This window comes from Pan paniscus, chromosome 6 (assembly GCF_029289425.2).
Source record: "Pan paniscus chromosome 6, NHGRI_mPanPan1-v2.0_pri, whole genome shotgun sequence".
Lineage (NCBI taxonomy): Eukaryota > Metazoa > Chordata > Mammalia > Primates > Hominidae > Pan > Pan paniscus.
Window position 1 is genome coordinate 117,551,216 of NC_073255.2, and position 16,637 is coordinate 117,567,852.

The 16,637-nt window shown below is 40.7% G+C and overlaps 2 protein-coding genes across 2 annotated transcripts in view; one reads left to right on the forward strand and one right to left on the reverse strand.

Annotated features, from left to right (window-relative positions):
- The window catches only part of ZSCAN25 (zinc finger and SCAN domain containing 25), a 119,221-nt gene that overhangs the window by 79,070 nt on the left and 23,514 nt on the right, over positions 1 to 16,637 (forward strand). The gene's annotated exons all lie outside the window — the stretch shown is intronic.
- CYP3A67 (cytochrome P450 family 3 subfamily A member 67) overlaps positions 11,784 to 16,637 on the reverse strand; it is a 28,431-nt gene continuing 23,577 nt past the window's right edge. Inside the window, exons 11-13 of the mRNA XM_034964542.3 lie at positions 15,418 to 15,644; positions 14,200 to 14,362; positions 11,784 to 11,973 (exon numbers count right to left, since the gene is read on the reverse strand). Of these exons, the coding sequence (XP_034820433.2) occupies positions 11,878 to 11,973; positions 14,200 to 14,362; positions 15,418 to 15,644 (486 nt within the window). The 3' untranslated portion in view covers positions 11,784 to 11,877. The remainder of the gene's footprint in view (positions 11,974 to 14,199; positions 14,363 to 15,417; positions 15,645 to 16,637) is intronic.

Consider the following 16,637-nt stretch of genomic DNA (forward strand, 5'->3'; position numbering starts at 1 on the left):
GAGGAGGCAGTCTATCCGTTCTCAGAGCTCGAATACCGTGCTGAGAGAACCACTGCTCTCTTCAGAGCTGTCAGACAGGGACGTTTAAGTCTGCAGAGGCTGTCTGTCTCCTGTGTTTTGTTCTACTCTGCCCTGCCCCCAGAAGTGGAATCTACAGAGGCAGTAGGCCTTGCTGAGCTGTGGTGGGCTCCACCCACTTCGTGCTTCCAGGCCTCTTTGTTTACACAGCAAGCTACTCAAGCCTCAGCAATGGCTGACACCCCTCCTCTATCAAGCTGCAGCATATCAGGTGGATCTCAGACTGCTGCACTAGCAGTGAGCAAGTCTCCGTGGGTGTGGCACCTGCCGAGCGAGGCACGGGAGGGTATCTCCTGGTCTGCCTGTTGCTAAGACTCAGTTGGAAATGCAGAAGTCACCTATCTTCTGCCTCGATCTTGCTGGGAGCTGCAGACTAGAGCTGTTCCTATTCGGCCATCTTGGAAATGCTTCCCTTGATTAATATTTCAAATATACTTAACCCTGCGTCTAATTGGGGCTGAAGACAGTTGAATCCAATGAAATCAGACTTGCTGGCAGTTAGAGGAATCTTATTTGGAGACATCATAAGGGAAAGGAGAGAAAACAGAGGAGGTATTTGAAATGGGAAATTTAAAATCACTCTTGAATTTTCTCAAAGTGTTGTAGATACTGAATGACTTATCATTGTGTATAAACTAAGTAACTCCTTGTCTTTCTGATGCCTTTTTGCTTTTTCATGTATTGTCTCTAAAATCTCATAAATCCTTGAATGATCACCTTCAGGGGCACATGGGGAAACTGAGGCTGAGGGAAAGAGAGTGAGTGTCAGAAGGGAATGCACAGTCTTTTATCTCTGTTCATCATCCTTTTCATTTATTTCATCAACTCGCTCTAGAATTCTAGCAGAATTAGGAAGTTACAGACATCAGGGACCTCTTTTAGTCTAGCAGATTTAGATAAGTCTGAGGCATGTTGTTGAGTGAGAAAAGGAGTGAGTGACAGAATGACAAAGTGGACTCACTTTCCAGTTTTCCAGCTTAACATGGAAGTTCTGAGAAAATGTCCCCTCTACACATTGGACACAGCAAATTACAACACTTGCTCAGCGTTTTCACTGAAACTGAAAAACAAACTTTCCTGTTTTCTACATTTCAGGGTTGATGTTTTACCTGTGCAAACAAAGATCCCAGGAATGTTTATCTTGGGGGTACATCTACTAAAGAACTGACCTAGAAAAGGTGGCGGGGATATTATTGCTTTTGCAAAGGGAAAAATATGAAATTCCTGGGCAGTAATTAGACAACAAAACCCTCACTTGGAAGAATTGGAATCAGGGAAACAAGCCTCAGGTATGCGGGAAAGATGATCTAAGCCACAGAGCTGACTACTGCTGCTGCTGGCCCTGTGGAGATAAGCTCATAATTTTCCATTCAGGGGCCAGGCCCTAGACAGAGCATCAGACCAGGTTAGGCACAAAGGCTCGACCAAAGTTCACAGTCCATGTGGCACATATGACATTTTATTCAGCAAAATTAAATATTTAATAATTTCATCAAATTATCACCTTTCTAGTGATTTTGCATGTGATTCTGCCTTTGTGTAAAAAAAAAAAAGCCACAAATTCATTTTATGCTTAAATATCTGAGTTTGATAGATAACCACTATCTCATCTCAGTTATATCCACTCCCTGCTCAGACTCACCCATAAGGTGCAGCCTTTGAAATAAAAGAAGTAAAGCAGAACACCTTTGTTCTGACTCCCAAAGCTGCAAAAGATGTCATGGGGAGTAAGAGCTGGGGTAGAGCCATGGAAATACCTTCAGGGGATTTAGCATTTTTTGGAGAGGATTCAAGCAAGTGCGAATGACCCAATGGTAAATACTTGAGCTCCCTAATAAAGTGAGTTTCAAAGCTGTCCAGGAGGTAGGGAAAAAAGGCTACTCCTGAGCTCTTGCTATAGAGAGGAAAGTTTGACTCTCATGTACACAGATAGCAAGCCACAACTGGGGGCTCCTTTTCCTACTCTTAATACTAACTAAATATGACTGTACCTTCCTGGGAACCTACATGGGGCAAAAGAAAAATGTTCTTTATGGTGCTCACAAAGTCTGCACATCAAGTTCTGAACATCAGGTTGCTGATATACCTGAGATTGGGACTGTTCAACTGAGGCAAACCTGAGGTTTCTGAGAGTTAGCAAGAGAGTCCCGGGGTAAACCTTGCCATGCTCTGGATGATGCCTATACACTGTTTCTGAAAGTGTAAAACCTCAGACCTTCCTCCTGAGGAGAAGCAGTTTTACTGATGGAACTAAGCTGCTCTCTCCAATCATAAGAAGCCAAAGAGTGAGCTCAAAAACACTCACCTGATGGTAGGACAAAGTAGTTCCCAAAAAAAGCAGAGGTGTGGGCCCTGGAATGCCAAGCTTCTTAAAAAGTCCATGTGAATGGGCTCCATATCTACAAACTGAAACAGCAATCAGGTCTCAGGGATTGTGACTTTATAGATATGGGGGCTGGTAAGTCACTGACTGAGGAACTGGAATGCTCAAGAGAAGGAGGTAACATTAAGGCAATAAATGATAACAGTAACTCTGACAGCAATGATTATATTTGTTCATCAAGTCCTTTCCCATCTCCACCATGAGACCCCAAAAAGTCACAATGATTAGTCGAAAGCAGCAGAAATCTTTATGGTCCCAATCCTGGAATGAATACTTGATAAATGTCCTCAAACGTGAGTGCTCCTCAGAGGTTCAGGCAGGAATTCTTCCAGGGCACTTCATTTCCTTATGTCTATTTAATAAGTGGACTCTTCCCTGATTTGGGGATTCTCATCCTAGGCAGAAAGGGTGACTTTTTTTTTTTCTCTTCTGCAGTGATGATGAGATTTTGCATCACTGCATCCACTCAGTCACAGAGGGTCACTGAGAGCCTATGGTGACCATGTCTTTAGAATTTGTGAAGAGTCTTTTATACTTTCCTTTCCCTCCAAGCTCTGACCCTATTTTAGGATCTGGCCCTTCTTAAACTGTCATTCATAGAGGGGTGTCAGAGGAGTCACAGAGTCCTTATTTCTACAGATTGACAACTGTGCTGAAGGCTTCCATTGGCCTCGTAGAAATGCAAGCACCTTTCAGCTACACCTCAGTCTCTGTGGCCAGATGATCTGGTTGATTTGCGCTATTGGGGAGGATGATTAACTCATATTTCCCTGAATGACAGTGTGCAGAAGATCCACAACTTAAAAAACCAATTTCCAGGACATTCCTCCTCTTGTGGAATCTAGCCTTCCAACTGGTGGTATTCACCTGATAAGCACACTGCCAGTGATATGGTCTGAATCTGCCCCTACCCAAATCTCATGTTGAAATGTAATCCCCAATGCTGGTGGTGGGGCCTGATGGAAGGTGATTGTATCTTAGGGGCAGTTTCTCCTGGTTTCACACCAACCCCCTTTGGGTATTTCCTCGTGACAATGAGTTTTTATGAGATGTGGTGGCTTATAAGTGTGTGGCACCTCCTCCCCACCCTCTCTTGCTTCTGCTCCAGCCATGTAATATCTGCCTACTTCTCCTTCACCCTCTGCCATGATCGTAAATTTCCTGAGGGCTCCCTAGAGGCAGAAGTCGCTATGCTTCCTGTAGGGGCTGCAGAACCATGAGCTAATTAAATCTCTTTTATTTATAAATTACCCAGCCTCAGGTATTTCTTTACAGTGATGTAGGAAAGGACTAATACACCCAGATATGCTCACTTTTTTCAAGGTGATCAATCACAAAGCAGTCAGTTTATTGCCTCTGCACATCAAGTATCTCTGTAGGAAAACCCATTAAGGCTGCTGCTCCCTATGGCAGGCCTGCTTGCAACTCATCTTTGATGGGTCATGTATGGACTCCCCCAACTGAGGGTTCTGGATATCTGAAGACCTTCCCAGTCTGATGTTACTGAGGGGTGGAAGACTGGAGGAAGAAGAAAGGCTGATGGCAGACATCACCAGCCATCAACTCAACCGTGAATCTGCTAGTCCCACAAGGTTGGTCCCAGAGAGGCAAATTAGGAAAATGTGGCTGAAAAGTATGGTGTATATAAATGAATCCATATGCGTCATGTGTGCTTTCAGCTGAAAGACAGGCACCTTCTAATGTCCAGGTACCTTCCTGTTGATAGCAAAAGGTACAGTATTCCACATAAGTAAACATAAAATGTTCCAGACAGTTGAATGAAGACCTTGTTTTCTCTTCTATAATGGGTAGCACTTAAGGCAGTATAGGTTCCAAACATTCTGTACAAATCCAGTGACTATGATAATATGTGGTAAAATACAACTGAGAAATGGCATGGAGGGTCGTGTTTGGAGATCCCAGCAGAGGCAGCATATAGTGCATTTGGATCCTTGCCCCAGAATAGTTAGTGGAAGTGTGTGCACCATCTACTGAAACCAGGGTGGCCTTGGGTTTTCTACTCCTGTTCCTTCTTTTATTGTCATAGCTATGGCAAATCAATGACACTAATCTCTGCTTCTAAACTTTCTAGAAGTTACGTGATCTCTCAGGTCAGGACAAACTATTGAGTTAATGTGTCAGCAGCATTGGCCCCCAAGGAAAGATCTAGGTGAGTGTCTAGACTCACATGGTTCCATGTCAAGGCAGAGGCTGTGCTGGGCAAACTGTTTAGTTTCTTTCCAGCTCCCCTCTGTTTGGTAGAGTAATACCACTTTTGGTTCCAATGAAGAGGCTAACAGAAAAGCCAGTCATCTATTGCACGTAATTGTGTTGGCCTAAGGAGGGCATGGTCTACATTACAGTTTCTGACTCCTGGGCTGCACCAGCATCGTCTAAGGCTAAGGCATTGTCTGCCTGGCTGCCCGAGTCTGTAGTGACCGCCCCACAACATGGCAGACCACGCACACAGTGACACATTTGATGTCCCTGTGTCCAGGCTTGAAGCAGATGAGATGCCAACCTGTTTGCCCTTTGAGTGACCTCCACTGTGGGGCCAGGACCCATGAATATCTCTTTGGAGTTCTACCCTGAGAGCTGAGGAATATTTTCTTACTTCATACGGATCCTACGTGGATGCCTTTGCTATCATCACTAGCTCACAGTATTGCTTACTCCCCTGCCTGACAGTTTAAGATAACCTGCTAAGCAGGTATATTCAAAAAGGAGGTATTAAAATAAACTGTCAGGCATGTATATTTAAAAAGACATATCTTTTTACATATAAAAAGATATACATAAATATGTATATCGCAGTCTTGTCTTAGCGATATACATTCATGCTTTAGACTCATATTCCTGACATTATTCTGGAGAGGTGATGTTATTTTACACACATTTATTGTCACAAATACTGAACTAACAGCCCTCTTTCATCACCCAGAAGGAACATGCTGGAAATATTCCATCTCCAAAAAATTCTGATTTAAAAATGAATGAATTTAAACCATATCAATTCATTTTAAAATGTTAGACAATGGAAACCATGTTGCCACAACTCACTGAATTCCTAAGCTTTCTGTGAAAAAATTAAAATGAAGTTTATATTTCCTATTTTCATGTCATTGTTGTTGCCTGCTCTTAAAAGTCAAATTGAGGTAGAAGTTAATGGGACAGGTGGAGCCTCCACTACCCACAGTGGAAAGTAACTCTTCTCTTCACCTGCTCTAGGATGCCAGGAATCCCACCAGTGAGAGGGTTTGTCCTCCTTTACTGTAGCATAAAGGGGAAAAAATGTGTAAAATCCAAATTGGCTTTCACAGCTCCTGCCTTTTCAGGCTGCTAGCAGATTCCCATTAGCTGAGAAACAAAGCTCTATATTAATGCTAGCCTCCCAGAGACGGGAGGAAAAAGATTAAAGCAAAGAATAAATCTTCAAAACTTCCTCCAAGTCTCCTTTGCTCTGGAGATTAATCATTGCAAGGTAAATAGTTCTGTGTATGACAGGGTGGAGGAGTGAGTCATAGGAGGGAGGGGATGTTTTGGGACATGGCACAGGAAAGAGGGAAGAGCTAGGGGACAGCTTCCCGTGAAGTCTTGGTGTTCCCCGGTGTGTTATGTAAATGATATCCTGGGGTGGAAGTTAGGGGAGCAGGAACCACCAGGTCCACAGAGGAAAAACTTCTACACATCTCTTCCAGCAGACAGAGAACCCAGAAAATGAAGGTAATGAGACAAAAACCCAAGCTGCTCCCTCCTGCCCCCAGAATCCCGAGAACCTGGGAAGGGGATGAGGATCACACTCCTCGTCCTGTTCAGCAGTTTGTAATCTGCCTTTGCTGGGTTTTCGTTTTCATTGATTAGTATAGGTCAAATCTAAGCTAATCAAATCATTCCCACTAACAAATGCTGTCCCCAAACCCTCCTAGTCACCAAAATTAGAAGGTGGCTGGGACAAATGCTTATTTATTTCTTCATAAATCTGCATAAGACCAATAATAACCTCTATGTGTTTGTAGCATCCAAGAAGCTACTCCTCCTTGAACATCTCTTTTGATCTTTAAAACAGATGAGGGAACAGGGGTCTGAGTAGCACCCCAAGTCCAAGTTAACAGAGGAGAGGAATCTGGACAGTTACTGACAGATAGAGGAGCACCAGGCTGACAGCCAGGAGAAGCCAGGTTTCCACCACCAAATTTGGGATGAGGTCCATCGCCACTTTCCTTCTTCAACTGTCTCCTCTGAGTCTTACTTTCAGCTGTGTGCTGTTGTTTGCTGGGCTGTCTGCCTGGAGCATCCCTGCCCTGCACAGCAGTCTTAGGTCAAGCTGCTGAAATGTTTATGTGCTGGAGAAGGAGGTGGGGCTGCAGCTGCAGCCAGTAGCAAAGAATCGCACACACCCCTTTGCTGACCTCCTTTGAGTTCATATTCTATGGGGAATCATAAACAACTTAATCAGTTTTATCAGGGAGTCCACGGAACCCGAGTTCTTATCAGAAACTGAAGTGGAGCCATTGGCATGAAGCCTCTTAAATCTCCTCTCACCTGCCCTTGTTTCCATGGCTGTCCTCATTCCAGAATACTTGAAATCCATCTCCACAAGCCACAACTGCAGATCTTTACCCATGCAATTCCCTCTGCCTGGAGTGTACTTGTGCCCCCTAGATGACTCCTACACATCCTTGCAAGCCCAGCCAGACAGACCCCTTCTATTAAAGTCTTTCCTTACCAACCTCCTCACACAGATGTAACCATTTCCTCCTCTGGGTGCCTCCTATCCCCCTCGCACAGTCCTATTGTCCTATTTCCTCTCTACCACCCTTGTGGGTTTCTGTGCCTGTTTCCCTTAGCAGAGGTGAGTTCCTCAAGGGCACAGTCTGGTATTATTTACTTTCATGACCCTGGACCCTAGCAGGGTACTGTACACATGGTGGGTGAGCAGAAATGTTGGTGGAGTTGACTTGGGTGAGATTGCTGGGCCCCTGTGTGTCATTCCCTCTGAGTCTGTGGTCATAGCAATAGACTAATGGTTGCTTGGGACTCAAATGCAGCCAGCACTGTTTCCCAACTAATGCAATTGGTCTTGTTCTGCAAAGGAAAATAATAGAAGGCATGTTCTGCCACTTAATTCCTCAGAAGGTAACATACATGAAGAGATTTACCTGTTGAGAGTTGTACTGAATGTGTCAAGGAAGATACTATGTATCAGAACACCCAACTACCCTGCGTCTCTCACCTATTCATTCCTGTATTAAAGCATTCATCATGTATTTTAATGGCTGTGCTCCCTGTACTTAGGGTACAAAATTGACTAAGACCCAGACATTAGCTCAATTGTTTTGATTTGTAGATCCCACAAATAAGTGAGAACATGGATATCTGTCTTTCTGTGCCTGGCTTATTTCACCTAACATAATGACCTCCATTTCCAGCCACGTTATTATAAAGAACAGGATCTCATGCTTTTTTCATGGCTGAATTGTACTCCATTGTGCATAAGTGAAGTACTCTCTTCATCCATTCATCTGTTGATGGACACGTAGGTTGCTTCCAAATCTTGGCATTTGTGAATAGCATCTATTGGGAACATGGGAATGAAGATACCTCTTCAATATATGGATTTCCTTTCTTCCTGGTTTATACCCAGCACGGGGATTTCTGGATCTTATGATAGGTCCATTTTAATGTTTTGAGGAACCTCCAAACTGTTCTCTATAGTGGTTGTAATAATTTACACCAACAATGTACAAGAATTCCCTTTTCTCCACATTCTCGCTGGCATTTGTTATTGCCTGTCTTTTGGATTAAAACCATTTTAGCTGGGGAGAGATGACATTGTAGTTTTGATTTGCATTTCTCTAATGATCAATGATGTTGAGCATATTTTCATATGCCTATGTGGCATTTGTATTTCTTCTTTTGAGAAATGTCTGTATAAATATTTTGCCCATTTTTTGATTATTAGGATTATTAAATTTTTTCCAAGAGTTGTTTATGCTCTGTGTATATTCTGGATGTTAATCTGTTGTTGGAGTGTTTGAAAATATTTTCTCCCATTCTGTGGTTTGCGTCTTCACTTTGTTGATTGCTTTCTTTGCAGCACAGAAACTTTTTAACTTGATGTGATTCCATTTGCCCATTTTTGCATTGGTTGCCTGTGCTTGTGGGGTATTACTTCAGCATTTTTTGTTCAGACTAATGTCCTGAAGAGTTTCCACAATGTTTCCTGTAGCAGTTTCATCATTTGAGATCTTAGATTTCAGTCGTTTTTTTTTTTGAGACAGAGTCTCACTCTGTTGCCCAGGCTGGGATGCATTGGCATGATCTTGGCTCGCTGCAGCCTCCGCCTCATGGGTCCAAGTGATTTTCCCACCTCAGCCTCCTGAGTAGCTGGGACTACAGGCATGCACCATCATGCCCAGCTAACTTTTGTATTTTTTGGTAGAGATAGGGTTTCACCTTATTGGCCAGGCTGGTCTTGAACTCCTGACCTCAAATGATCTGTCTGCCTCTGCCTGTGAAAGCGCTGGGATTACAGGCATGAGCCACCGCACTCGGCCAGATTTCAGTGTTTCATCTACCTTGATTTGATTTTTGTGTCTGGTGAGATATAGGGGTCTAGTTTCATTCTTCTGCATATTGATATCCAGCTTTCCCAGCACCAGAGGAGACTGTCTTTTCCCCAGTGTATGTTCTTGACAACATTGTCGAAATTGAGTTCACTGTAGATGTGTGGGTTTGTTTCTGGGTGCTCTATTCTATTTAATTGGTCTATGCGTCTGTTTTTATTCAAGTACCATACTGTTTTGGTTATTATGCCTCTGTAATATAATTTGAAGTCAGGTAATATGATTCTTCCAGTTTTGTTCTTTTTTCTGAAGATAGCTTTGGCTATTCTGGGTCTTCTGTGGTTCTATAGAAATGTTAGAATTTTTTCTTCTATTTCTTTGAAGAATGTCATTGGTATTTTGAGGGATTGCATTGAATCTGTACATTGCTTTGGGTAGTGTGGACAGTTTTAATAATATTGATTCTTACAATATGTAAACATGGAATATCCTTCTGTTTTTGTGTCTTCTTCAATTTCCTTCATCAGTGTTTTACAGTATTCATTATAGAGATCTCTCTCTTCTTTGATTAAGTTAATTCCTAGGTATTTAGTTTTATTTGTGGCTATTGTAAATGGGATTACTTTTTTATTTTTGCCAGATTGTTTGCTATTGGCATATAGAAATGCTGCTGATTTTGGTATGTTGATTTCGTATTCTGCAACTTTACTGAATATGTTTATCAGTTCTAATAGTTCTTTGGTGGAGTCTTTATGTTTTTGCAAATATCATTTGGAAATAATTTGGAATTATCATTTGGAAGTCTTTTTCAAATATCATTTCCAAACATTACTTGGAAATCATGTGAACATTTTCTTGCTTCCTGGCACAAAATGTGTCCTAGGCTTGTCTTGAACATTCTCAACCTGGCCCTGGAATCAGGCATTTCTCTAAAGAGCTCTGGTTCCCTTCGGTGGTAAATGGTATTCATAAGCCAAGATCTTGGCACTAAGTGTGCTCATTGCTATTGAAATGTCATTGTTACTTAGCCCTATCAGTGGAGAGAACTAGGAAATATATGGTTTTTAAATTTTTTTGTACACACACACAAACACACATATACATTTACATCTATCTACCTATCTGTCATTGATCTGTTATCTATCTATTACCTATCTACCCATCTGTCTATCTAGAAGGGTATGAGTATACACGAGTACATCCACTCCAATCTAATTTCATGGGATTCCTGCTAGTTTTCTCCCTTTCTGAATCCGTGACTCCCTTCTGCAAAAGTGAGAAGCCTGGCTTCCATCATCCTTAATATATTTACTTCTTTGATAAATCCCCTTTATGTAGCCAAACCTCGCCCATCCCCTTCCACTCCTGGAGGCCCTCCTGACCTTGTGTGGGTTTTCCATGCCATATTTAGGCTATGGCTGCTCTTGTAGGCCACACCTCTATGTGGACCCCTTCTCTGCTTGCTTGGACTCCCACACCCAGGCAGGCTGTTTCCATATGAACACTCACTTGGTCCTCATCCTACTTGGTCTCTGACTTGGAACCACCATGACTCTCTTCTCTACCTTAATGTTGGCCACCATCTGGCTGCCACCCACCTAATGGCTCTAGGACTAAATTATTCAGAAAGGAAAAATAAAGGAAGAAATAGGAAAAGAAAAGGAATGAGTACTTTTAGCCTTGTTGCCCAATCAATTGATCAATCAACTGTTTTTTATTAAGTGTTCATTGCATTGAGACAGTTGGGAGTTGAGGACAGAATGCAAGCAATGTAAGAAAACATTTCCTGTCTCCCAGAAATATCAGGGGAGATGGGCTGAAAACATTAAATCAAAACTAATAATATAATAATGGCTTCAGTTGTATGTTACTAAATATATGTGCAACAAAAAGTCATATATATATATTTTTTGAGATGCAGTCTCATTCTGTCACCCTGGCTGGAGTGCAGTGGCATGATCTTGGCTCACTGCAGGTTCAAACAATTCCCCTGCCTCAGCCTCCTGGGTAGCTTAGATTACAGGCGTGTGCCACCACACCTAGCTAATATTTGTATTTTTAGTAGAAATGGGGCTTCACCATGTTTGTCAGGCTGGTCTCGAGCTCCTGGCCTCAGGTGATCTGCGTGCACTGGCCTCCCAAAGTGCAGGGATTACATGCATGAGCCAATATGCCTGGTCAAAAATGTCATAATTATACTATGAATATTCTTTCTAAACAATGGGCAAAGTCATAGTGGATTAACTCTCACCTATGTTAATAATCAAATTGGAGTTCTGACAAAGGCCCCACATCAACAGTGATTACAATGATCTAAATATTTGCTTGTTGGTTCTCTGTCATCGGTTCTATAGTTTTCTCATTAATGTGTGGGAAGTATCCAATAATACTTTTATAAAGAGGTTTTTATTGATTTGCTTAATATAAAACTTACTATAGAATACTCCAGATATAACATGTGATATAAATGTCACTGTTCAAGCCATCAAAATAATTCTTATTTTCATTAATGATTGTGGATGAAGTTATTGAGAAATGTTTTTTCTGTTATCAGAGCTCAGGAGGAGTTAATGGTGCTAACTGGGGGTGGTGAAGATAGTCCTAGGAGAAGCAGAAAAGCCAAATCTACTTCCCCAGCACTGATTTGTTCATCTCCTTTATATTACCAAGTATAACACTCTATATAGACTGTGAGAGAGCTCAATACATGTACGGAATCCCCAGTTATTTATGCAGTACATTGGATGAAGCCCATCTTCATTTCAGGGTTCTGTTCACAAAGCAATTTGAGATCTCTGGTGTTCTGGGGCACAGCTTTCTTGAAGAGCAAAGCAGAAGTTCTTAGGGAAATCAGGCTGCACTCACAGTCTCATCCCTTGACTCAGCCATTAGAACAATGGGTTTTTCTGTTCGAAGAAGTCCTCCAAAGCGTAATTTCAGGGGGATCTGCAACAGATAAACAAGCATATTGAGAAGCATTAAATAAAGCAAAAGTAGAAAGTATAGCATCAAAGTAAAAAAATGCATTAATGACAATAATGCTTTGTAAACATATAAAAACTGCTTTCAGCACTATAAATCTTGGATTCTTTATGCTTACTCTATAAGATGTGTGAAGATTGGATAGTGAGAGCATTCATCATCTATCATTTAACAAAATATTTATGGAGCAACTATTCTGTGCCAAGCCTGACCTGAGACAAATTCATGGGAACCTGTGTTATTTTTGATTTAAATTTTAAGTAAAATGGATGAGTTTTAAAAATTTAAACCAGATTATTAGGTATAATGGTAAACTATTTTTGAAGAGTTATATAAAGTTAATTTTGTATATGTTGAAACTTGAAAGGTAATCCTGAGTACCTATTATACATTTTAATTATATGGACAGTCTTCAACTTCCAGAGACCAGTAATTTCTCCCAGTTGAACCCATCTAGTGTAAAGATGGGAAGACACCTTCAGGAAGCATTATCGTTTTATTTTTTTAACATCTTCTCTTGGTTTCCAAGGGTAGCGCAAGTGGGGAACCTCTCAATTCCTACAGTGTTTTGACTCAACATTTAGCCCTATTCTTATTGAGACACTGCTTCAGTGTTGAGGGAACACAACAGAGTGATATTCTGATCTCCATGGAGTGATGGGCAAGAAAATTGCCATGGAGACCAAGTGCAAGCTTGGGACTTCCAAGGGAGTACCTTCCCCATCCCAGGTGTGCCAGAGGACCACTTTCTCTCAGGGCTGAGTCCTCTGTCTGAGCACAAATACGGGATAGCTACATAGCTGGCCTAAAGCCACAAATAATGTGGAATATGGAAATAATATGGAAACCGTCTCTATCTTCTTCCTCTCCTATGTAGAATGCCTGCTTAAGGGGTGGATTTGCTTAATAAATACATGAGACCTAGAAATAAGATTTATAGGGTCTTGCTTAATATGAATCAATGACATCTGTTCTTTAACTTCTTCAGAGAAAAGATTCCAAATCTTTTTTAAATGTAACACCTTATCATTTAAAAATTTTCAAAAGGCATGAATATATTTTCCCTACAGACAGACATGCACATGTGCACACATGCACACACATGCAAATACATGAATGTCACTTTGTTTAAAGTTCACATTAAAAACCTTAATATTTGTATGCAAGCCAATTGACTGCATATCACTCCTTAAACATTTACCAAGTGCCCAAATGCTTGAGTTAGATGAGGTTGCTTGCAAGGCACCACTGGGATATTTTAAAAGGAATAAAATGAGAGGATATTGTTAATGGATAGGGAGAAGACATTCTTAGATACAGAGAAAATATAGAGAACAAAATTCAATGATTTAATGGCAAATTATGAAATTATATGATAATAGTCTCCGGTAACCAATAACAGAGCAGAGGAGTAAATGAGCTGTGGACTAGGTCGAGAAGACACCTTGGAGGAGCTTGAGAATTGAACTAGGTCTTGAAAGATAAGAACAGAATGAGGAGAAGAAAGGGAAGAAGATTAATAGAGTTATAATTGGGTTGAAAAGGATCCCAGTTGGATAGAGCTAGGCAACTGGAAGGTGAGGTCAGTAAGTATGGCCTTGGACTGTGGTAGTCCTTCATATCCAATAGAAATACTTTAAATTAGTCATTTTCCACCTTGGCTTCACATGAGAAGCAATTGGGGAGCTTTTAAAGCCACACTCTGGGCAAATTAGTTTAGAATTTCTGAGATGTCCCAGGCATCATGAATTTTTAAAGCTCCCTGGTGATTCCAATGTACAGCTAGTGGTTGGGAGCCACTGTCATGAGAAAGCTTCTACAAGTTCTGGGAAGGAAGATCACCATTCAAAAGTCAAAACAAGATAATAATTGCACTTCACAATTGTGCAAAATACTTCCCCATCTTTCCAGTCAACTTGAAACTGAATTTAAACCTTGCTCAAGTTCAGGGAGACTGCAGATAGTCATGCCATGCTAATCTACATTGGCGTTCATGATGTTTTTAATGCTACAGCTTTTGAATGCCAGAATTGAAGCACCCTTAAAGATCATAGATGGGTCCAAATAGATTCCTTGGCCCATAGAACAAATTATTAAAAGTTTAAATGAGTGTATTCTTTTTTAAATGTATAGACCCTTCAGTTAAAATAATTCTTAATAAAACATTATTTATGCAGAAAATTGACTGACCTGTGTTTCTTTACAAGGTTTGAAGGAGAAGTTCTGAAGGACTCTGACTAGAGCAAATTTCATGTTCATGAGAGCAAACCTCATGCCAATGCAATTTCTGGGTCCATTTCCAAAGGGTGTGTATATGTAAGGATCTATGTTGTCCTTGTTCTTCTTACTGAACCTGGTTCCATATTGGTAGATATTTTAAAAGTTAATGACATAATACCCCTAAGAGTTACATGTTAGGGTTTCTTACTTAGGGCCCACCCCTCTACTAGTAGTACACAGGATACTTTTGTGGACTGGTCATTGAAATCCTGCTATGCATATTTTGCTATGAGAATTGTAAGGTACAGATCCTTTCTACTCTCCTTACACTATAGGAGCTTTCAGTCTTGTTGAGAGGAGATAAACAGTGTTGCAAAGAATATTTATTTCTAAATACTCAGATTATATTCAGGGTGGTGATGTGTTCACACTTTAAAAGGCACATAAGTGATGAGACTGACTGATGGAAAAGTAAATTCCTCCCTCGCCTCACATTTATGTTGGTCATGAGGAAGGAGAAGAAGAAATTGTCTTGCACTATTACGAAATTGTTATTTTGCATTTGCTTCTCCTCTCCTCTCTTGTTTTTCTAAGTCTCCTCCTTCTCCTTCCTATCTTGTCTTATCCTTCCTTCTCTCCTCCTTCTTCTTCTCTCCATCTCTCCCTCTTTCTCCCCCACACCTCCATAGAATAGTTTAAGTCAGATAATTTACACGGGCATATGATGCTACTGTACCAATGCAAAGCAGTATCATCACTGCTTTCTTTGTCTATCTGTTCCACTAACCTATAAATTCTTTGAAGATTAGACCCATGTTTTTTGTTCAAACTTGACTCCTAAATATTTGATTATATTAAGGAAAAAATATTCATTTGTGGGACATAATAATAGCATTGTGATCATGTGTTTTTAAAAAAGTCCTTATATTTTGGACACATAACCCATAAGGACATAACTGATGACCTTCATCTTAAGTTGCTGGGACTGTGGCTGGCTGTAGTTTTCTTTTATCTAGTCTACGGTTTGTAAGGTGTGACAATGATCAATTTGATGATAAAAAAACTTTTAAATGTAAAAAGACAAGCAAATGATTGTACAAGCCCATGACTGTCCTGTAGATTAAGAGAGGCAGAATATGGTTGAACCAGGCTGGTTCAGGGAGGGCTCCCTTCCCAGGGGCCTTGTACCTTTCAGGGAGGAACTTCTCAGGCTCTGTCCAGTACTTTGGGTCATGATGAAGAACATAGCTTGGAATCATCACCACCACCCCTTTGGGAATGAACATCCCATTGATCTCAACATCTTTTTTGCAGACCCTCTCAAGTCTCATAGCAACTGGGAATAATCTGAGTGTTTCATTCACCACCATGTCAAGATACTCCATCTGTAGCACAGTATCATAGGTGGGTGGTGCCTGGAAAGAAAGAAACAGATTTGGATAAATTGAGATTTTGAATTAACTTTTAACTCAGTCCATGCAGTACTATTGACATGTTAGAAGCTCCAGAGAATAACTCATACTGGTAAAGGATCATAGCATTCATAAAGTGTTTTATTTTTTTATTTTTATTTTTTAATTTTATTATTATTATACTTTAAGTTTTAGGGTACATGTGCACAATGTGCAGGTTTGTTACATACGTATACATGTGCCATGTTGGTGTGCTGCACCCATTAACTCGTCATTTAGCATTAGGTATATCTCCTAATGCTATCCCTCCCCCCTCCCCCACCCTCATAAAGTGTTTTAGTAACTGTCATGCTCATTGATGTGCTCAATGGCCCACTGAGATGTGTGGAGGAGTTATGAAAGCGGGAGACATTCAGGACCGATCTCTCCCCAGGGTGTGAAGTCCTTAGCATAACCGTCTAGTGGTTTTTCTTTCTCATGGAAACAAACGTGACTAATAGGCTATGACCACTAGCGTCAAATAAAATATGACAAAGTGATTGTCACCTTTCAAAAAAGAGATCACATGTCTGTAACCAAGAAAGTGAAAACAGATAGAAAAAGCAAATTCTCTGTGCCACACAAGGACTATTGGTCAAAGTCCTGCTTCATAACTCTTTTTGTTATATATACAAACAAAAACAATTACTAAGCAGGATTTGTATTACATATATGTGTGTGTGTGTGTGTATGTGTGTGTATATATATATACACACACACAGGACTTCTGTTATATACATAAAATGTGGAGAGAAGCACTATATTATATAAAATCTCTATCAATAATTTGAGGACAAACTAGTTCCTTTCTATCCCAAATATGACAAAAGAAGGTTCTGGTTGGATGTTATCAGAGCACATGATTTCAGTGCTAGTGGAAGTTATAAAGAGGATAGAACTCCACACAGCCCTGTCCTCACTTGCTGAAACAGTCTCCTAGTTGTTGCTTCAGGGCTG